At 43.4% G+C, this 22,761-nt stretch overlaps 1 protein-coding gene across 1 annotated transcript in view; it reads right to left on the reverse strand.

The window, feature by feature from the left end:
* Positions 1-3,872, reverse strand: part of LOC134570829 (cytochrome P450 3A8-like) — a 168,992-nt gene extending 165,120 nt beyond the window's left edge. Inside the window, exon 1 of the mRNA XM_063428809.1 lies at positions 3,734-3,872. Within this exon, the coding sequence (XP_063284879.1) occupies positions 3,734-3,804 (71 nt within the window). The 5' untranslated portion in view covers positions 3,805-3,872. The remainder of the gene's footprint in view (positions 1-3,733) is intronic.
* Positions 3,873-22,761: the final 18,889 nt, after the last annotated feature.

The following is a 22,761-nucleotide window of genomic DNA, read 5'->3' on the forward strand; positions in this document are numbered from 1 at the left end:
TTGGCAGGTCCTACTCTAGCAGCCTAATCCTTGCTCTTATGAGATTAATCCACTTACTTGGGAAATACTTCCTTACTGGGACTCTCTGCAAGTCAAGGCTAAATAGGGTCCTGGAATGAGGCATTCTGTATTTGAAAACTTTACATCATCATATTGTAGCATTTTACTTTGACTATAGAAAGGGCATACCTATTTGTTATAGTTATTGGGGAGGAGGCATTCCGTAATAAAAGTCTATCTCTTAGTTCTGCATACAATTGACGGTGTAATTCATTCAGAATGTTGAAACTCCATTGAAAATAATAGCAAGCAATATATCATTAATCAACACAGACTACTGTAATATAAGATTAGAACAACAAAAAGTAACATTTAAATGAGGGTGCTTAGATAATTTGTTTGATTTTGTTTTCCTCAGGTCATCTGATACAAAGGTTACTCTATATAATTTTTCTTTGTTTAATTTCCCCAGAGTGAGTATCTATGCTGGTGTCATAGATACTTATGACAGTTTTGGGGGGGGGTTCGGAACATTCATTGACCTAGGAGGGTTAAGCCCTGACAGTTCTGGTGCGGTTTTGCTGGCTGTGATTAATGATACATTTACTAGTCTCTATGGATCGTTTGCTTTTTTACTGTGACAGATTCTATATCTCCCTAGTATAGTTCTGCCATTTCATCTCCCAATGTCAAGGACTCTTCCCAAATCATCTAGCCATGTATTAATCTTTCTCTGCCATAACTCCCCCCCTCAAAAAAAAAAAATGATACCCATTAGCTATGTTTACCCATAATACATATTGTCACAGCTAAATTCCACCAAGTACGTCTTCCCATACACTAAATTTTAAGAGAACATTTTTAATTATTACCGATATCTGTTTTAATGGGCTGATAAAAAATAAGAATTGTTTTAACACACTAGAAAACTGTAAGTACTAAAACAATTCGTTTTTAAGTTTTATCTCTCAGAGCTATTGGTGAATGAGCAGGAGAGGTGAGCTATCTTTCTGAGTGTTATAATTGAAAACAAAGTCTGGGTTTTGTTTTTTTAGAAAAGTCCATAGCTTAATATAGGAAACCATAAACATTCTATACATTTGTATAATATAAGAAGCAGTATGTTTTCAGTTTAATTTATACAGTGTACAGAGAACATGTTCAGGCATGTTTTAGTTTATGACCTGTGCTCATATCTCAAGTATGATAAGGACTCATTGACCTCTGTGTTTATCTAGTAGGCATAGGTCCCTTTCCTTTTTGTAAAAAGACTGAGTATGTCATTGTGGCCGCTTCCAGGTTAGCCAGTCAGGAGTGCCTATATACACTGAGCACTGCTAAAGATTTTGTGCATGGGCAGAAATGCACAATTAAAGTCCTATGCTAAAGTCAGCTCAAACATAAGACAACATAGGCGGCCACTTTAGAGCACAACAGCCCGGGAGCACAAGCTCCAGGTGATCGTCAGGTGAGGGAGCACACAGTGTTCCTCCTCCTGCCGGTCACTTCATGTACCATGGCAATATAAACCACTGTAGAGGATCTTCTGTATTATCTACTCAGTCTGACAGGAAGCTACATGCTGAGAGCAGCAAACAAATCCTGTCCAATTGCGTAGATTATACAGAAGATTAATTCACAACAGGAGGAGAAAGGGAAATGGACACCCAAAAGGAAAGAAATATAAACACAGATGGGCTGGGGAAATTAAAAGAGATACACAAAGGGGCTGGGGGGAAAAGAGACACACAAAGTGGCTGGAGTAAAGTAAGAGTCACACGAAAGAGCTGGAGAAAGAAAGAAACACACAACGTGTGTGGGAGAGGTTGTCAAAGACACACAAGGAAGTGTAAGGCACACAAAGGAGAAAAATGTTGATACAATACACTAAAGGAGAACAACATTTAAAAGGGGGGTTAAGAGACGCACATGTGAATGCATCTTCTCCTATGTAACCAAAAATCATCCTTGCACTGGCCCTCACACTACAAGCCAGGGCCTTAAAATTACTCACCACTGCAAGCCTGGTGAGTCCATGACACACTTACAAGGGTTAAAATTCAACTCACTAGGGCTGAATTTTCACTCTTCATTGGTTAATTGTGAGTGGTAAATTAGAGTGGTAAATTAAACTCAATTTTAAGTTGCTTTTTTCTGGTATTTTTTTTTTATTTGTACCTTTTTATAACCCTAATTTGCACTAAAATACTTCTTACTGCCAGATTTATTTTTCTGTTCCATTTTGGTTCCTTTATTAGTTTTGCAAATGGGTTGTTCTCAATATATAAAAAAGAAGTGCAAGATTATGTATTTTTGTTCCCAAACAATAGTTTTTCGACTCCACACCGTCACGATCACATGGACAGAATAGCCGTCCATAGCAGTGCCAGCAGGGGGAGTGCCTGATGATCCTGATGAAAGTCCTCTATGTAGGACTGAAACGTTGATCGTCTTTTAAACTTTTGTATCAATTAATTTTGGACTTTTATTTCATGAGTGCTGCTGCATATTTTGGACAAATGGATAACACTAGCCATGGCATGCTAGCACCCGACTTCTAAAGGGACTTTTTGTGTATATATATATATGTGCGTGTAATTTCGTTCTAACTGTATTGTTAATAACCTCATGTACAGGTTTTATGTTGTTTTAAAAAGTTACAGATTCAAATATAAGGCTTGTGTTTCATCTTTTTTACATTGAAATTCGACAGATTGGGTATGTTGTCTTGTCTAACCCAAGGTATTGCAAATGGGGAATGTCCAGTCTTTTTTAGTAGCCACGTAGTCACAAACACTGGACAAAATTGGCATTCAAATTATTTTTTTGCATTTTTCACACACAAAAATATTAACGCTAACGCCAGTATTTGTAACTAAGTGGTTACTAAAAAGGACCGGACATACCCCATTTGCAATACCTTGGGTTGTCTACTATTGCAAATGGTATGCCATCATGGGGGTAATTCTCATTCCTGGACTACCATACGGTCTCAAAGGCAACGTAACCAATCTGGCGAATTTCAATGTGAACTAACTGAAAAATGTAACATGCTATATTTGATCCTGTAACTTCCCAAAACACCATAAAACCTGTACGTAGGGGTACTGTTTTACACTTCAGACATTGCTGAATACAAATATGTGTATTTTATTGCCGTAAAAGCAAACAGTATCATGACATTCACAGTTAGAATGTCATGCAGAACTAAAAAAAATAAAATGTCTTCATTTCTCCCATTTTTTTTATATTTTATTCATTTTAATTATGTTTCATAGCTAAATATTTGCTGTTTAATGAAAGCCCTATTTCTCCTGAATAATAATAGTAATAATATATATATATATATATATATATATATATATATATAATATAATATATATATAAGTGTGGGTGCACTTAATATAAAAGAGGTGAATTATGGTTGAACAGACATATAGTCAAATTCTAAGTTTTGTCTACATTTTATTTTGATCAAAACGTGTATATTTGGCTAAGTCCTTAAGGGGTTAAAGTGCTGCAGAACATGCTAACATTATATTAATAATAATAACAATGGTACACGTAAATCACACATGCATTTGTTACACTTGAATTTTCTAACAAAGTAATTTCAGAGACACATAGTATCGGTAACAGTACCCCACAAAATTGTTAGTGGGACTTTCTGAATTATTGTAAATTAAAGTATCTGAATCTACAGTAGAAAGAACATAATTATAAATTCACTTACAGTGCTAATAGTATCAGTGCTAGAGCTAGCAGGATCCATGTTTCAATAGAGAAGTTAGGAAGGAGATTCATGTTTCTGTTTCCTTGTAGTATTCGAGTTTCTGCTTGTTTATGTGCTTGCTCTCTATGCACGTCTCAGGGGCTCCCTGAGCTTGTGTGTGCGATGCCTTTGTTTTATTTGCCTTTCCCTAGTCATGTGACTTATCTGGGCCGGTCCTTGTACAGCATGCATGCAAAGAGCAAATACTATGAAAATGGTTTACATAGATAGCACAGGGCATGACAACAATTACTTAGCAACACATAGCTGTGTAAAGGGCATGAAATTATCATTTACACTGTTTAATCATTTCACAATAACCATTTTTAAATAACCGATTTACATAAAAGTGTAAGATTCCAGATGTGAAATCACCAACAGCAAGTATTAAAACTGCAAGTTTTAATTGTCAATATCACATACAGTACAATTATTCCACCTTCAACAATGGCAACATTCAGAATGATAGAATGGGCAGATTAGGGTAGGTTTAATTTTATAGAGGATGTTACTGTAACATTAGATGTGGAGACAGGTTAGAGGGGAATGTAGCATTATAGGTAGTTAGGGCATTCATCCATTCAGAATGCGGTTGTCTCTAACTGCCATGATACTTACCTAGGCACATCTTGGATGACAGAGATAGGAATCCTACTAATTTTAAAGGACCCGTCAGTACAATAACAACTTCATCAGAATTAAGTTGTTATGATGTGAAGAGGTACCTAGCGCCAGCTTACCTGAAGGAGTTAAAACATAAATTAATGTTTTAACCCTAAAGTCTGTAAGTTTGAAAATACATGTTTCTTTTTTACTCTCTTTGCTCAATAACAAAATGTATGACCCTCATTAGTATAAGAGAGGTTTAAAATCTCCCTTATGCCGCCATCTGATACGTCAAGGGTGGGGGTTATGTCAACTAAGCAGTGAGCAGCCAATGGCTAATTAAAAACTAGAGAGGGATATTGCTGCCCAGTTGCTAAGAAAAGCTGCATTCATGGAGTTGGGGCATGCAAAACTCTTAAGACCTAACCTGGCACAGGCCCTGAAGTGCTCCTATCTGTGTGCATTGGGTGAGGGCTTCAAATTAAATAATATGACCTGTCCACCCGACTATTTCCACCCATGGCCAGAGGGTTGGGGCACTATTAAAGATAATGAGTGGGGGTGTTAAAACAGAGAAGTGGGCATGCTACATTACTTACAAATTACACCGTTAAAGTTATAGTTTAAACATTTACTAGATTTGGCCCATTCAACAAACTAATGCAAATATCCCAAGAATTGTTTTATGTAAATACATATAAACAAAAAATATTATTGATATATTCTTGTCCTTTACAATTTACTATTTTAAATGCAGAAACTGAGAAGTACAATTTTTTTTAATTAAATACACTTAAAGTGGAGATGGCGATTAAAAAGGTCAATTAGTTTTATTTGTAGACATGATGAATTACATTAGTAAATTTTGCTCCTGTTCAACTCTGTTATCAAGATGACTTCAAAGGTAAGTGTGTTATATTGTACTTTGCAACATACCACACCGGTGCATCACCCAGCATTTAGTCTAATCTACTCAGAGCACACACATTCCAAGACAGATAACAGAGAATGTAAGGCAGGAAAGCACCATGAATGAACTTCTGTACAGCTACCTCGCAGCCAATACTCATCCCAGTTATAGCTTAATAACTTCATATTTCTTATATCTGCTTATCTATGGATTAATTATCACAATGAATCAAGACACATATTAACACTTTACTTCTACTCTACATTGGAATTATATATTGATACTACAGCCAGAGGCGGCTCTCTAATTAGGCGGTTTAGGCGGCCGCCTAAGGCCTCGCGCTAGAAGGGGCCTCGCGGCCGCCTAAACCGCCTAATTAGAGAGCTGCTGCAGGGCGTTCTTTCCCAGAAAAAAACTAAAATAAATATTATTTAAATACTTTAATGTCGGCCGGCGGCCGCATCAAGATTGCCGCGGCGCCGGCGATATTAGAAGATGAGAACCTTTCACAAGGGTTTCCCGTGCAGGAGTGAGTCCGCTCCCCTCCTCCTGCACACTAGCTGGTAATCGGCCAATCAGCGATGCCGATGTTGATGACGTCACGACGTCACGACGTAACCACGTAACCCCTCCCTGCATCCCCCGCATGCGGTACCAAGAAGAGTAGCTGCTGCTGCTGAAGAAGAAAAGAGAGCAGAGGAGAAGAGAGAAAACGGAGATAACTGAACGGAAGGACTCAGGAGAGCAGAGGAAAAGAAAGAAAAAGGTAAGGAGAGCAAAGAAAAATAAACTGAAGAAGAAGGGAAGAAGGAGAGCAAAGGGAAATAAATTAAAGGGGAAGGGAAAGAAGGAGAGCAAAGGAAAATAAATCGAAGGAGAGCAAAGAAAAATAAACTAAAGGAGAAGGGAAGAAGGAGAGCAAAGGAAAATAAATTAAAGGGGAAGGGAAGAAGGAGAGCAAAGGAAAATAAATTAAAGGGGAAGGGAAAGAAGGAGAGCAACAATGATGCCCGGTTGCACAATGATGCCCTGTTTCTTTCATTAGTGGACTGTTCTGAGATGGGTGTGGAAAAGGGGGAGGGGCACTAAAAATGCATTCTGACTTAGTTTATATTATGTTTATAAACGTTGAATTCATACTTCTGAAAGCTTCTCATTTTATTTTGTTTGCTTACTGGTTTAATAAAATATCAAGCAATGCCCCTGATAATGACTGAGGTATTGTTAATTTTTCTCTTGAAACTTACAGGGTTATTCACACGAATTTCATCTAAATTGGTAAAAGCTCCATCAATTTGGCCTGCAATTCAGGTTTATTTGTTTGATAGTGATTAAAAATAATAATATAATATATATATATATATATATATATATATATATATATATATATATATATATATATATATATATATATATATGTGTGTGTTATGAAGCTTTGTAGGGAGTGTTTTTCAAAGTTGCTTAAGTTGTATGGTTTCAGTATTTTGAGATTTTGAGCATCTTCTGTTAGGCGTATATTCTCAGATTAGAAATGATTTGGTTTGTTATATAAGTGGACAGTGAGGGGTTTTACTTTGAAATTGAGTTTCAGGAAACGCGGATGCTGCTGATTTGCTACTGTGGTCAGCAGATGCTCTTAACCAGTCTGTTGCTCCTGGGAGCTACCAGTGTCAGCTTACCTCTAGCCAATTAGTGGCACTCTTGAAACTTGATTCAGCAGCCAGGTGTTGCTTGGGGAAATAGAGATCCGGCACTGGTGGTAACCTTTTGAAGTTAAACCATTCTGGCACCGTCCTTGAACCACAATAACTCCATTTCGATTATGTTTTTTATGGTGAACTGTGTTCCTTCGATTCGGCATTAAAAGAGATTTAATAATGATTAAGGTATTGTTCGCTGCAGCTGAAATGATAGGATCCTTAACTTTAAAGTAGGGCGACAGCAATTCGCGTTAGTTTGATCATAAATAACCTGTTAGAAGTTTCTAGGACAGAATAGTGCAATCATTTATTGTCTTTTTCATTATTTATAATATCTCATAGATATAAAAAAATACATGATTTTGTTTTGTATTTTAATATTTAAGTTATTGTTTGTTCTTGTTAAAAATAAGAAACAGTTCTTTATTTGATATTACTTGAAAAATATTGTACTTTGTGCCCATCATTGTCCATGCACTAATGAGTAAACTGCTGTTTTTTCATGTTTTTACATGTTTGTAAAAAAAATGGACGTGGCACATTACAAAAAATTATTGCACAAAACATGTTTAATGTGATTTATTTCTGGTGAATATTGTCCATCCCTGCAGGCATTTTCATGTAAACACTGCCTTTTCAGAGAAATGGCAGTGTTTACATTACAACCGAGGAGCACCTCCAATGACTACTCCTTAGTCTGCCAGTACAGGTACTTTCTGGGTTAGTGCTGCACTGACGTTCAGCACCTGCACGCTCTATTAGGAGATGATAATTAACCATGGCAGTCGCCCCTGACTTGACTCCTTGGCTGACATCAAAATTGAAGATCTTAGCCAATCCAATGGGAAAGCATTGTGATTAACTGAGATCATCAGTTTACATTATGTTAGCCAATTGGGCGGATCCGGCGCTGGCGGACTTGTGCAGCTCTAGAAATTAGGTAAGTTTTTACTACATTACATAGTTAAACACAATAGGGTCAGGAAAACACATTTGTGTTCCTGATACTGTAGTGTTCTTTTAATACTCTGTTGACAACTTTATTTCAGTTTTAGGAGACATCAACAAGAATAACTAAGTAGTCAGCCACAATCCTTTTATATATACCCAATGTTTGTGTATAGGTATTTTGTAGAATAATTTAATAACAAAAATAAGTTTGTGAATAGTGAGATTATGAGGTTTATTAATGTTTGCCTTAAAATATGCAATTTATACAGTTAATTTTAATATCGCCTGCTTATTATTTTTATTTTTAGCGCCCCCCTCATATTTGATTTTCGCCTAAGGCCTCAAAAAGTCTAGAGCCGCCTCTGACTACAGCTATTTTGCTAATCGAAGCATTGTTGGATTAGAGAATGTATCCAGTTCGGCTATTTTGACCTTAAGTGAGAAATAAAAATAAAATTAGGTTGAGGTGCATCAGTTTCTTATGAGTTGCCAAGTTTGAGAGAGCTTGAACAGGAACTACCCACAATCTTAGTTTCATTCATGAAAGAAATAATGAATAAAGGTACAAAGAAATATTATATAGCCAATTATCTGATGTTTTTAAGATTGAGAAAAGTTTCATCCTTGTTTTTTTCATGAATTAAATTGCTTGTGGCCATATCTGCATTATACTTTACAGCTTTCGCAGACAAATATGACGGTTTTCCAATATATCCAACAAACAATGCTGCCCAGAGGTTTATAGGTTGTGCATTGCGCTCTCAAAGAAAACAATAGGAGAACCAGGAATGGTTGGAATAAACAAATAATTTTGTAACATGATTTATTTATAGCACAATGCTAAACAGTGCCTTTGAGGTAGAAGTAGAAAGATAATAGATGTTTAATCTGAAAACAAGCAGCTGCCTGTCTCTAAGACAGCATTTAAAGGAGAACTGTTGCCTGTATGGAATTAACACTATTAGAAAAGTACACTGAAAATCTCTTAAAACTTAGGTTTGTCTTTTTTCACGTAACATTACCTTTTTTGTTATTAGATATTAATAATTTAGCAAATTACATCATAATCCAGTTCACTCGAAACACATGTTGGAGCTATGGGGTGGAAATGGAGACACAGGTTGGGGCTGGGTGGAGAGAGGGAATGGGATACATGAATGGGCTATGGGGGAGTGGGTATGGAGACACATGGAGGGGTTGGTGTGGAGGGAATGGAGACACATGGAGAGGCTGGGGGGAAGGAAATGAGACACATGAAAGGACTGGGTGAGAGAGAATGAGGCAGATGGAAGGACTGGGGGGATAGAGATTGAATCACATGCAAAGGGAGGGAATGGGACAAATGGAGAGACTGGGTGGAGGGAATTATACACATGGAGAGGCTGGGGGGGAGGGAATGGAGACACATGGAGGGGCTGGGTGGGGAGAGGGAATGAGGATGTATGAAGTAACTGGATGAGGGAGGGAATGGGGACACATTGCTGAAGTAGAGGGAATAAGACACATGGAGGGGCTGAAAGAGAGGGAATAAGACACATGAAGGGGCTGGGGAGGGAATGGGACACATGAGACAACTGGGGGGGAGGGAATGGAGACATATGGGAGGACTGGGGCAAGGAAATAGGAACACATGGAGAGGCCAGTGTGGAGGGAATGGAGACACGTGGAGAGGCTGGGGGAGAGAGAATAAGACACATGGAAGGACTGGGGGGATAGCGAATGAGACACATGCAAATGCTGGAGGGAGGGAATAGGACAAATGGAGACTGTGTGGTGGGAATGAGACACATGGAGAGGCTGGGGGAGAGGGAATGAGATTAATGGAGTGACTGGGAGGGACAAAGGGAATGAGATGCATGGGGGGGCCCAGAGCAATTTCCGCTCCAAGGCCCTATGATTTCTAGTTCCACCTCTGCCTATGATAAATCCTGGAGTTCAAGTCCTTCTCAAGCTCATATTCTTCTTCACCATTGACTTGTATAGGAGATGGGGACTGACAACCGGCAAAGCGGTCTTTGACAAAGACTTTAACAGAGATATGTTGAATTCACGATGTATCCGTAAAGATTCGGATAATTCAAGTCATATGTTCACAGGAGAGAGGACAGAAAAAAATCTGAAACAGCTTTTTGGAAACCTTTCTGGGGGTTGCGGGTGAAATGTTTTATATCAGGTGGCTGAACTTGCAATGGGTGAATTAGAAATCATAGCATGAGTGAAAGTATCATGGGATTTGCAAAGAAACAGAGTGCAAGAGAATACTGAGAACAGACAACAGCTCAGATCTCAAAATGGTTGTATCTCATCATGTGACATCACAAAGACAACCTAGGCCATTTGTGAAATGCAAGCTGGCTCTCTCTGCACGAGAGCTACATCAACCCCAGACAGTTGTTTTGGCATTATAAGGCCTCATCGGTGATGTATAGCCGACACCCTTATAGGCACCGTGAGTAAGGTGCTCTCGTCTGGAGTGCAAGAGAATATTGAGAATGTCAACAGCTGCTCTTTGGTGGGTTCCTGCACTGATCTCAAGCTGGTATTAGCTCATCTTGTGCCATTATAAAGAGAACATAGGTCCATTTGCATATCAGACTGATCCTACCCAAAAAGTTTATAAAGATCCAAAATGCAGTCCAGATCTGCGGCAATTGTGTACATGTGTATTGTAAGTGAAATCAGTTATCCTGTAAGTATGTGGTATAGCATTGCATGTATTGTTCAAGTGTCTGGTTTGTTCATTCTGATTGTCTTTCTGTCTGCAGATGAAAGGCAGTTGATAACTAAACCATGATACATAATACATTTCTGAATGCCTTCCAAAATCTTGAAGTGAGGAGCCAGCATGAAGTTGGAATACATCCCAATAGAGCATTATGGCCATTTGATTACCAGTGGGAGTTCCTTTTTCTGAAAAGAAGTGGGATATTTTTTTAATCTGTAGACCACAACTATTACTGTGTTATAACCTATGGACAGGGCCATCAGGGGGCCCGCCCGCCCCTTTAAATGCTGCAGCCGCCTGAGCGCTCTCTTAAGAGCCTCAGGCGGCTGCAGCTTCTCACCTCCCCTCCCCTCCCCTGTAGCGTGGCCGAGCTGCTCTGCGGTCCGCGGTGCCGGCCGGAGTGATAGGAAGGTGCACACTGTGCACCTTCCTGTCAGTCCGGCCGGGTACAGGAAACAGAAACTCCTGTTCCGCGCGGAACAGGAGTTTCTGTTTCCTGTACTCGGCCGGACTGACAGGAAGGTGCACACTCAGTGTGCACCTTCCTATCACTCCGTCCGGGCACCGCAGACCGGAGAGCAGCTCGGCCACGCTACAGGGGAGGGGGTAAAAAGAGATCGGGAGGGGAGGGGGTAAAAAGAGATTGGGAGGGGAGGGGGTAAAAAGAGATTGGGAGGGGAGGGGGTAAAAAGAGAGTGGGAGGGGTGGGGGGTAAAAAGAGAGTGGGAGGGGTGGGGGGGGTAAAAAGAGAGTGGGAGGGGTGGGGGGGTAAAAAGAGAGTGGGGGTAAAAATAGAGTAGGAGGGGGGTAAAAAGAGAGTGGGGGATAAAAAGAGCGTGGGGGGGTAAATAGAGAGTGGGAGGGAGGGTAAAAAGAGAGAGGGAGGGGAGGTAAAAAGAGAGAGGGGGGTAAAAAGAGAGGGGGGTAAAAAGAGGGAGGGGGTAAGAAGAGAGAGGGAGGGGGTAAGAAGAGAGAGGGAGGGGGTAAGAAGAGAGAGGGAGGGGGGGTAAGAAGAGAGAGGGGGTAAGAAGAGAAAGGGAGGGGGTAAGAAGAGAGGGAGGGGGTAAGAAGAGGGAGGGGGTAAGAAGAGAGAGGGAGGGGGTAAGAAGAGAGAGGGAGGGGGGTAAGAAGAGAGGGAGGGGGTAAGAAGAGGGAGGGGGTAAAAAGAGAGGGAGGGGGAGTAAGAATAGAGAGAGGGGGAGTAAGAATAGAGAGAGGGCGTAAGAAGAGAGGAGGGGGGAGTAAGAAGAGAGGGGGGAGAGTAAGAAGGGGGTAAGAAGAGGGGGAAGGGGGAGTGAAAAGAGGAAGGGGGGAGTAAGAAGAGGGGGGAGCGGGGTAAGAAGAGGGGGGTAAGAAAAGGGGGAGGGGGAGTAAGAAGAGGGGGGAGGGAGGTAATAAGAGGGGAGAGGGAGGTAAGAAGAGGGGGGAGGGGGTAAGAAGAGGGAGGAGTTAGAAGAGGTGGGAGTAAGAAGAGGGTGAGGGGGGAGTAAGAAGAGGGGGAGGGGGGAGTAATAAGAGGGGGAGAGTAAGAAGGGGGGTAAGAAGAGAGTGAGGGGGGAGTAAGAAGAGGGTGGGAGGGAGGTAAGAAGAGGGAGGAGTTAGACGAGGTGGGAGTAAGAAGAGGGGGAGGGGGGAGTAAGAGGAGGGCAATTGCCCCCTCCCCTGTCCGCAGGCACCGTGCGGGCAGCCGGCAGGGGAGGGAGGAAGAGAGGACCCGGGAGCTCAGCCTGCAGCTCCTCTGGGTCCTTCTTGCGCGAGCACAGATCGTTGCCGCGGTTACCACGGCAACGTTACGGCTCTGGCGAGAGTAAACTACGGGCTAGAGTTCACTCTCAACACTGTGACCACCAAGGATTCCTGGTGGTCACAGTGGTGAGAGTGAACTCTAGCCCCATAAACACACTGCCCCCACACACCATACACATTCACACACTGCCCCCCATACACACACACACCATACACATTTACACACATTGCCTCACACACACACACATACACTGCCCGCCCATACACACACAGCCCCCCATACTAACATTGCCACACACATACACAGCCCCCTCATACACACATTGCCCCACACACCCTACACATTCTGATTGGTCCAACAGGTATTAGCAGCTACTAGCAAACATTTAAAAGGAGACCTGAGGTCAGTCTCCCTCCAGCCCCTGACGAAGGTGCATTACTGAAAGCACCGAAACGCGCGTCGGGTTTCTCTTTCCTTTCACTTATTTTTTCACTAGGGCACTGTCACTATGTGTAGGTAACCAACAATCTAAGTATGGTTCTACACATTAGATCACTCTAATTTTCACTTTCCTTATTTTTCACCTCATCACACTGGACATGTTGCCTGGGAGCAGTTAACTATATTCTCTTAGACTTAGTACTACAGTCCTGCAAGCTGTTTCAATTCCATCATTAAAGTCTAATATCTGTAGCTATCTGAAGACAAATCTATAAAGCACTCCATTGACCAAGATAGTTTGAGGTGAGCCATTGTGGCGAGATTTTTTACCCAATTCGGGTATCTGACCACCTATTTTGTTATTTTTGCTAAAGACTCTTTACGGTCCTATCATTAATTGATTTGGTAATCCCATTTTTCCTACTCCAGTACTTACTATAGACCTCCGATTCTGGTATCCAGATGGTCTAAGTAAATTCTTTCACTATTCTCTATTTAGGGGTTAAGCCCCAGGACACCTCGGGAGTGTCCAAACTAGGTGAATCTCTGCCAGTGTTGAGGAGTTCCATCAGTTGGACCCACCAACAAGGGCAGGGATATATTTCTCTATCCGCTACAGTACCCAATAGAGCATATTACACAGGAAAGGAAAACTTGCATGCATTTAATTATGATTTTTCCATAGGGGTATATCTAAAAACAGCTTGTAAAAACTGCAGATCTCTTGTCTGCTGTCTTTGCAAGCCCTCCTCTTCTAACCCCACCCAGACTTTATGTGATTGTTCAATCACAGACTTCCCAATGCAGCTCAATGAGAAGTTTTTGCAAGGCAGGTGCTCAGGGCAATTGTTCCCTTTTGAGTTCAGTGCAACTAAGTTAACCAAACCAGGAAGAAACAGGACGTGTTGTCTGCTTGTAAAGACAAGGGGTGTAACTAGTATCATTTATAAAAGTGTTGCCTTCTATTGAAATCTGCACTTTTTCCAAAATGAAAAAAATAGGACACACTCTTCACTCATAAAGATTTGATTAAAAGATTACCCTACATGTTTTATATGTTTTGAATGTTTTTTTTGCTGGGAAATAATTTGTCATAGCTAGCTATAGATGTAATCTCTTTTAACATTTTAGCATTCGATTTTCAGTAAAACCTTAAAATATATATATATATATATATATTTTACTTATCTGGAATGCAGTGCTGGACAAAGTTCCTAAATCACAGATTGTTTGGCCAGCTCAGAGCACGTGTGCATGCTCAGAGATAGCGAGGGGAGAGAAGGTGAGAGACTGGATAGGGAGGAAGGTTTAAAAAATAAATATATATTTATATATATATATATATATATATGTATAGATATGTAAAAATCAGATAAAATTTGTATCTTGTAACAGAAATGTTTAATGACAAGAACTACTCCCAGCATTAGGTCTTGGCTATACTGGCTATAATGATTTACTATACTCTCTGTAGGAGAGCTTTGACCACTGGGAGCTGGATAAAGGACACTGAGCAAGACGACACTTGGAATTGAAAGTTGAGTTGTGATACAGGAGTTAAAGTGACATGAGTGCAGATAAGACACAGGTTTGATAGAAAATAGACACCATTCTTGCAGAGGGTCGTATATATATTGTGTGAAGATCACAGAGTGGGGGGAGGGGGGGGAGAAAAAAAAAGCAAACAGCGCAGAAGATGGTGCTAGGAGGGGGGAGTAAAAACAAAAGAATTACCTATAGTAATATTAAGAATGCAAATATGCACATTATATTATGTATATTAAGAGTGTATATGTACAAGTATACACAAGTACATACAACATATATATAAATACAACCAAATGACCAAATATAAGTACATGCACACCTACACATACATCCACACACAAGCACCAATACATGTACCTACACATATACCAATGGGCCTACACATACATAGACCCTTATATATGTATATGTACACATGCACCTAATTACATATATATACATGTTCGCATATATATACACTTTAAACACACATACACACACACACACAAATATCTAAATGTATACGCATACACATAAACACATGAACACATATGCATATACATAAACATATACATATACATACACACAAACACATATACATACATGCACATGAACTTATATTCACAAATATAAAAGTCACATATATAAGCATACATGCATAAGAGTATGAGAAAGCATAGGTCTACACTTAGTACTTTGTATATTGATATAATAAACATATTGGAATGCATTTTAAAATGTTGATACATATGACAGAAATGTAAGATAATGCTGGCAGAGTGTAAAGTGTTGGTAGCACCATCTTCTGCGCTGTTTGCTTTTTTTTCTCTCTCTCCCCCTCACTCTGTTATTTTAACACAAGATATTTACGACCCTCTGCAAGAATAGTGTCTATTTTCTATGAAACCTGTGTCTTATCTGCACTCATGTCGCTTTAACCCCTGTATCACAACTCAACTTTGAATTCTATGTGTCGTCTTGCTCAGAAATGCTTTAGACTTGAGAAAGGGAGGTTCTCCCGAAAGCCTGTCTTTCAAAAATTCTGCTACTCCAATGTGACAAAGTGCCCTTCGCCACTTGTTCTTGGAGAGTACTAATGGCTAGCCTTTTGTCCTGTGATTATGGCCCCTGTGACTTATTGGATTTTAAAACACTTTTTCTGCCCCTTTAAATCCATGGGAAAATGTGCCTCTTCCCCTCCCCCTTTTTCCTGTCCATTGTTCTCCAACAGGGTGTTGTCCTAGGGACACTGCCAGACCAGTTGAAACTGGCTGATTTGTCCCTCCTCAATCTCTCATCAGCCCTTGCTATTGTTTAACACCATGGCGATCCAACTGTATTTGTGAGATCCGAGCGCTTTTTGGACATATTGAGCACTCAGATCCAAGCTATCTGGGGATATGTTGGACATATAGGTTGAACATTGTATCCTATAGAATGTAAGCTCGATTGAGCAGGGTCCTCTTCAACCTATTGTTCCCGTAAGTTTATTTGTAATTGTCCTATTTATAGTTAAATCCCCCTCTCATAATATTATAAAGCGCTACGGAATCTGTTGACGATATATAAATGTCAATAATAATAATTATAAGAGTTATGTATTTTTATGTGGTTTTTGTAACAGTTTTAGGACTTAGAGATATTTCCTGTTACTGGAGATAATTGGCTTACCACAGCCACGTAAGACAATTATCTTTATGATAAAGGAGAAGATAGACCGTCCGCACAGCCTAAATCTGTGGAACTGTTTTGTAATATTGTATAATTTGTGGGGTTATGTTGTGTTTTGGGGTTACATAGTTACATAGTTACATAGTTACATAGCTGAAAAGAGACTTGCGTCCATCAAGTTCAGCCTTCCTCACATATTTTTTGCTGTTGATCCAAAAGAAGGCAAAAACACCCAGTTTGAAGCACTTCCAATTTTGCAACAAGCTAGGAAAAAAATTCCTTCTTGACCCCAGAATGGCAGTCAGATTTATCCTTGGATCAAGCAGTTATTACCCTACATTGAAAGATTATATCCTTGAATATTCTGTTTTTGCAAGTATGCATCTAGTAGCTGTTTGAACATCTGTATGGACTCTGATAAAACCACTTCTTCAGGCAGAGAATTCCACATCCTGATTGTTCTTACAGTAAAAAAACCTTTCCTTTGCCTTAGACGAAATCTTCTTTCTTCTAGTCTAAACGCATGACCTCGTGTCCTATGTAAAGTCCGGTTTGTGAATAGATTTCCACAAAATGGTTTGTATTGGCCTCGAATATATTTGTATAATGTTATCATATCCCCTCTCTGGCAACGTTTTTCTAAACTAAATAGGTTTAAATTTGTTAACCTTTCTTCATAGCTGATATGTTCCATTCCTTTTATTAATTTTGTAGCCCGCCTCTGCACTTTTTCTAGTGCCATAATATCATTCTTTAGAACAGGTGCCCAAAATTGCACAGCATATTCAATGTGTGGTCTTACCAGTGATTTATAAAGAGGCAAAATTATATTCTCGTCCCGAGAATGAATGCCCTTTTTCATGCATGACAATACCCTACTGGCCTTGGCCACTGCTGATTGACATTGCACATTGTTGCATAGTTTGTTGTCTATAACAATTCCCAAGTCCTTTTCGTGTGTTGTTATCCCTAATTCGCTTCCATTAAGGGTATACGTTGCTTGTGTATTCTTTACGCCGAAGTGCATAACTTTGCATTTTTCAACATTAAATTTCATCTGCCATTTGATTGCCCAGTCCTCCAGTCTATCTAAATCCCTCTGCAGCAAAGTAATATCTTGCTCACATTGTATTATTTTACAAAGTTTTGTGTCATCTGCAGAGGCGGCTCTAGACTTTATGAGGCCTTAGGCGAAACGCAAACATGAGGCCCCACTAACAAAAAAGTGTCACATATACACATTGATGCACTGTCTACCTGTGTATGTGCCTGAGAGTGTGTCTGACAGAGAGTATCATTGTGTGTGTGAATGTATGTCTCTGTGAGCATGTTTGCGTTTTTGTCTGAGACCCTGTGTATGGGGTAGCTGCTTGAAGTGTGTTGTGTGTATGGGGGGGGGTGATGGTGAGAGGCGGGTGATGGTGAAAGGGGGGTGATGGTGAGAGGGAGCGGGGGTGTGATGGTGAGAGGGAGCGGGGGGTGTGATGGTGAGAGGGAGCGGGGGGTGTGATGGTGAGAGGGAGCGGGGGGTGTGATGGTGAGAGGGAACGGGGGGTGTGATGGTGAGAGGGAGCGGGGGGTGTGATGGTGAGAGGGAGCGGGGGGGTGTGATGGTGAGAGGGAGCGGGGGGTGTGATGGTGAGAGGGAGCGGGGGGTGTGATGGTGAGAGGGAGCGGGGGGTTGATGGTGAGAGGGAGCGGGGGGTTGATGGTGAGAGGGAGCGGGGGGTTGATGGTGAGAGGGAGCGGGGGGTTGATGGTGAGAGGGAGCGGGGGGTGATGGTAATGTGACAGGGAGCGGGGGGTGATGGTAATGTGAGAGTGAGGGGGGTAATGTAAAAGTGAGGGGGTAATGTAAGAGTGAGGGGGGTAATGTGAGAGTGAGAGGGGTAATGTGAGAGTGAGAGGGGGGTAATGTGAGAGTGAGAGGGGGGTAATGTGAGAGTGAGAGGGGGGTAATGTGAGAGTGAGGGTAATGTGAGAGTGAGGGGGGTAATGTGAGAGTGAGGGGGCATAATGTGTGAGTGAGGGGGCATAATGTGAGAGTGAGGGGGCATAATGTGAGAGTGGGTGGGTAATGTGAGAGTGGGTGGGTAATGTGAGAGTGGGTGGGTAATGTGAGAGTGGGGGGGGTAATGTGAGAGTGGGGGGGCTAATGTGAGAGTGGGGGGGGCTAATGTGAGAGTGGGGGGGCTAATGAGAGAGTGAGGGGGGTAATGTGAGAGTGAGGGGGGTAATGTGAGAGTGAGGGGGGTAATGTGAGAGTGAGAGGGGGTAATGTGAGAGTGAGAGGGGGTAATGTGAGAGTGAGAGGGGGTAATGTGAGAGTGAGAGGGGGTAATGTGAGAGTGAGAGGGGGTAATGTGAGAAGGAGGGGGTGATGGTGAGTGGGGTGAGGCTGAGGGTGGTGACGGAGGGTTATGCTGAGGGTGGTGGGGGTGAGGCTGAGGGTGGTGAGGGGGAGTGATGCTGAGGGTGGTGGGGGGAGTGATGCTGAGGGTGGTGGTGATGATGAGGGTGGTGGGGGATGGTGGTGATGATGAGGGTGGTGGGGGGGTGGTGATGATGAGGGTGGTGAGGCTGAGGGTGGTGGGGGATGAAGCCGAGGGTGGTGGGGGGTGAGGCTGAGGGTGGTGGGGGGTAAAGCTGAGGGTGGTGGGGGGTAAAGCTGAGGGTGGTGGGGGGTAAAGCTGACGGTGGTGGGGGGTAAAGCTGAGGGTGGTGGGGGGTAAAGCTGAGGGTGGTGGGGGGTAAAGCTGAGGGTGGTGGGGGGTGATGGTGGTAGGGGGTGAGGCTGAGGGTGGTGGGGGGTGATGGTGAGGGTGGGGAGGGGTGATGCTGAGGGTGCTGGGGGGTGATGGTGAGAGTGGTGGGGGGTGATGGTGGGGGGTGAGGCAGAGGGTGGTGGGGGTGATGGTGGTGGGGGGTGAGGCTGAGGGTGGTGTGTGATGGTGGTGGGGGTGAGGCTGAGGGTGGTGGGGGGTGATGGTGAGAGTGGTGGGGGGTGATGGTGGGGGGGTGAGACTGAGGGTGGGGGGGTGAGGCTGAGGGTGGTGGGGGTGAGGCTGAGGGTGGTGGGGGGTGATGGTGGTGGGGGTGAGGCTGAGGGCGGTGGGGATGATGGTGGGGGGTGAGGGTGGGGAGGGGGGGTGAGGCTGAGGGTGCTGGGGGGTGATGGTGAGAGTGGTGGGGGTGAGGCTGAGGGTGGTGGGGGTGAGGCTGAGGGTGGTGGGGGTGAGGCTGAGGGTGGTGGGGGGTGATGGTGGTGGGGGTGAGGCTGATGGTGGTGGGGGTGAGGCTGAGGGTGGTGGGGGTGATGGTTGTGGGGGGTGAGGCTGAGGGTGGTGGGGGTGATGGTTAGAGTGGTGGGGGGTGATGGTGGGGGGGTGAGGCTGAGGGTGGGGGGGTGAGGCTGAGGGTGGTGGGGGTGAGGCTGAGGGTGGTGGGGGGTGATGGTGAGAGTGGTGGGGGGTGATGGTGGGGGGGTGAGGCTGAGGGTGGGGGGGGAAGCTGAGGGTGGTGGGGGGTGAGGCTGAGGGTGGTGGGGGGTGATGCTGTGGGTGAGGCTGAGTGTGGTGGGGGTGATGGGGAGGGAGAGCCTACCTTTCCCTGGTGGTCCAGTGGGTTCCCTGGTGGTCCGGTGGCTACTGCTTCCGGTCTGCAGCTCCGCATAGCTGCAGACCATGTAATCTCGCGAGATTTCAGAACGTTGCCGCGGTAACCCGCGGCAACGCTCTGATTGGCCAATTCTCGCGAGTCACATGGTCTGCAGCTCTGCACACTGCGGAGCTGCAGACCAGTGTCTGCGATGGTGGCCGGGCAGCCAGGAGGGGCCTCGCACCCGGCGGCATACCGGGCAAGCCGCCAGGCCCCCTCCTGGTGTCAGGTCCTCGGTCACTGACCGAGGACCTGACACACTCTGCTCACAGGTGGTTTAGGCGGCCGCGAGGCCCCCGCCAGCGCGAGGCCTTAGGCGGCCGCCTAAACCGCCTAATTAGAGAGCCGCCTCTGGTCATCTGCAAACACTGAAACATGACTTTCAATGCTGTCTTCAAGATCATTTATAAACATGTTAAATAGAAGTGTTTTCTCTGTTTTGTGAAAAATGTGTGTTTTCTGCCTGTGGGTAATTGAGTTGGTCCATTGTGTTTGGTAATTGTATCAAAGGCAGAGGGGAGGGTTGTGTACATTATCTGGGAGTGCCTAACTGTTCAACAGTGTTTTGATTGGCTTTGTAACTTTGTGTCTTGTGTACCACAAGGTCCATATGGGTGGTAACCTTGTGGGAAAACTTGTATAAAAGAGACAATAAACCCTCAGTTCATTCTGTTCCTGTTTGACCCTTAACACATAGTCTTGTCTCGTGATTGGAGGGGAACTGCTATAATCACACTGGGGATTGCTATACTTTGTATACTTCCTTGATCTCTTTTAAGAGCTGTCCCTGATACGCTTTCCTGGAGGAGAGGTCTTTTCCACATTGTCCTGGAGGACAGAAGCTGATCCAGGGAAGGAAGACGGCGAGACTCCAGTTAAGCTACGGCGGGTATGGAGTCTGCAGTGGTTGTTTTGTCCAGCGCGGTGCTTGTGGTCCTCGGCGCAAGCTAGGAATCGTCCATCAACGGAAGGTACTTGGTCGAGTACAGGTGATCCGTTATATCCAACAAAAAAGGTACTACAAGAAATACATATTACCTGTTTTTTACAACTACATCACTGGACTAATACGGCTACAATCTCTAATATATATATATATATATATATATATATATATATATATATATATATATATGTCAGACAGCCTGGGTACCTCCGCCAAACACGCTTCCTAGCTATCGCCGGGACACCACAAGCACTGTAACCCCTTAGCTTCCGCAGCTTGGCTGGGGTCTCGCCAATTCTTCCCACCCTACAGAGAGTAGAGCTGTATAGTAAATAATTATAGCCAGTATAGCAGTTCCCCACACATTAGCCGAGACTTAATGCTGGCAGTAGTTCTGTTTAATGCAGGCAAGCATTTGCAATGTATACACACATTTGAGCTCCCAACAGCCTCATTTACATAAAATAGGGTACATAGAGCACTATAGTACAAAGAAGGGTGGGGTCAGACAATAGCAATGGCTGATGGGAGATTGAGGAGGGACAAAGCAGCTAGTTTAAAGTGGTCTGGCAGTGTCGCTGGGACAACGCCCTACTGGGGAAACAATAGGACAGGAAAAAGGGGGAGGGGGAGAGGCACAGACAGGCACCAATAATGGGCACAGGGTGTGTAGCGGAATGCAGTATTATAATCCACGATCTCCGCTGGTATCACAGGTAAATCCACAGTCAGCGTTAGGAAGCGGGGCAATATCCCCAATCCTCCCAATAACCGGACGAAACACAGTTTGGGAGTCAACTAACTGGCTTTATTCACAGACTTCCATATTTATGCGGTTCCCTATGCAAGGGGTTTCTGTACAGATATTACAGGGGTTTTCTCCCATCAGGCAGTGTAATTATCCCATCAGGCATTGCTGCACGAGAGGGATACTCCTACTAAAATGGACGGTTAAGTGGATTATCCCCTCGTGCAGCAAAGCTGACAGTTCACATGAAAATCTATATTTTACACATTATTCATCGCTTTTACACGAACGACCGTTCAGTAGGGCACATTTAGTGAGAATACCGCTCAGATCCCAGCTAAACTAACTGAACGCCGCACGAAATACCTTTAACCATCGAGTTCGGTTTGCAACTACCGAACACCGATGGGGAACATAATGTGACGAGAGCGGAACTCCCGAACGCTCTGGAAGTCCAGCGGTGTTCGTATCATCGAGTAGCCGTTTTCAGTTCCAGGCACTCGACGACCGAACACCGCTGAAGAGACAAAGGATCCAAGATGGCCGACCGCCGCATGGTCGATAGTCGAACGGCGGCCACCTAGGAGAGCCTTTAATTACCGATTGCAACATTGTTGCAATCGGTTAACGAGCGCCACACGACTCTAAGTGTGTGGTCCATCTGGGGAGCCCGTATTCGTTTGACGAACAGCCCGGATAGCCGCTGTTCGTCGAACAAAGTACTTGCATGCTGGTAGCTTACGGCTGCCAGCATGCGAACTACCATAGTACAGTATACACACAGCAAAATATACATAACACACAATACAGCCTACAGACAACCTTTCTACATTATAGTCCAGAAGTGGCTAGGTTTGCCACAGGGTGACAAAAACACAAAAGGAATCTGGGGACCAACATATAGTGTCTGTCTTCCATCCCCAGTGATGGTGAATATATACCACAAACCAAGAACGTTATGGATTGAAAACCCCTTCCCCGTGAAGTCAGTGGATAGTCATTACATGACACACAGATCTGCACTCCAATCAAGCCATAAGACTTGCTTTTCCCACAGAAACCTAAAGCTTTGAAACAGTGCTCAGGAAGAGAGGCAAAACCAGTTAACAACTCAATGACAGCTGTTTCATTGTTAATGCAACTCATCAGCATGAGGTTGATTACTGGCTTGCTATTGAGCCTGTGGTGCACAAACCAAGAAAGTTATGGTGGGGAAAAATAGTGATTAAATAACCCCTTCTACGTGAAGTCAGTGAATAGGTAATATATTGTCAAATACTGATCTGCCCACTAGTCAAGCCATAAGACTTGCTTTTCCCATAGAAATCTCAAATGTGCAGTAATGTTACAACTGCAAGGG

The sequence above is a fragment of the Pelobates fuscus genome, chromosome 8 (genome assembly GCF_036172605.1).
Source record: "Pelobates fuscus isolate aPelFus1 chromosome 8, aPelFus1.pri, whole genome shotgun sequence".
Lineage (NCBI taxonomy): Eukaryota > Metazoa > Chordata > Amphibia > Anura > Pelobatidae > Pelobates > Pelobates fuscus.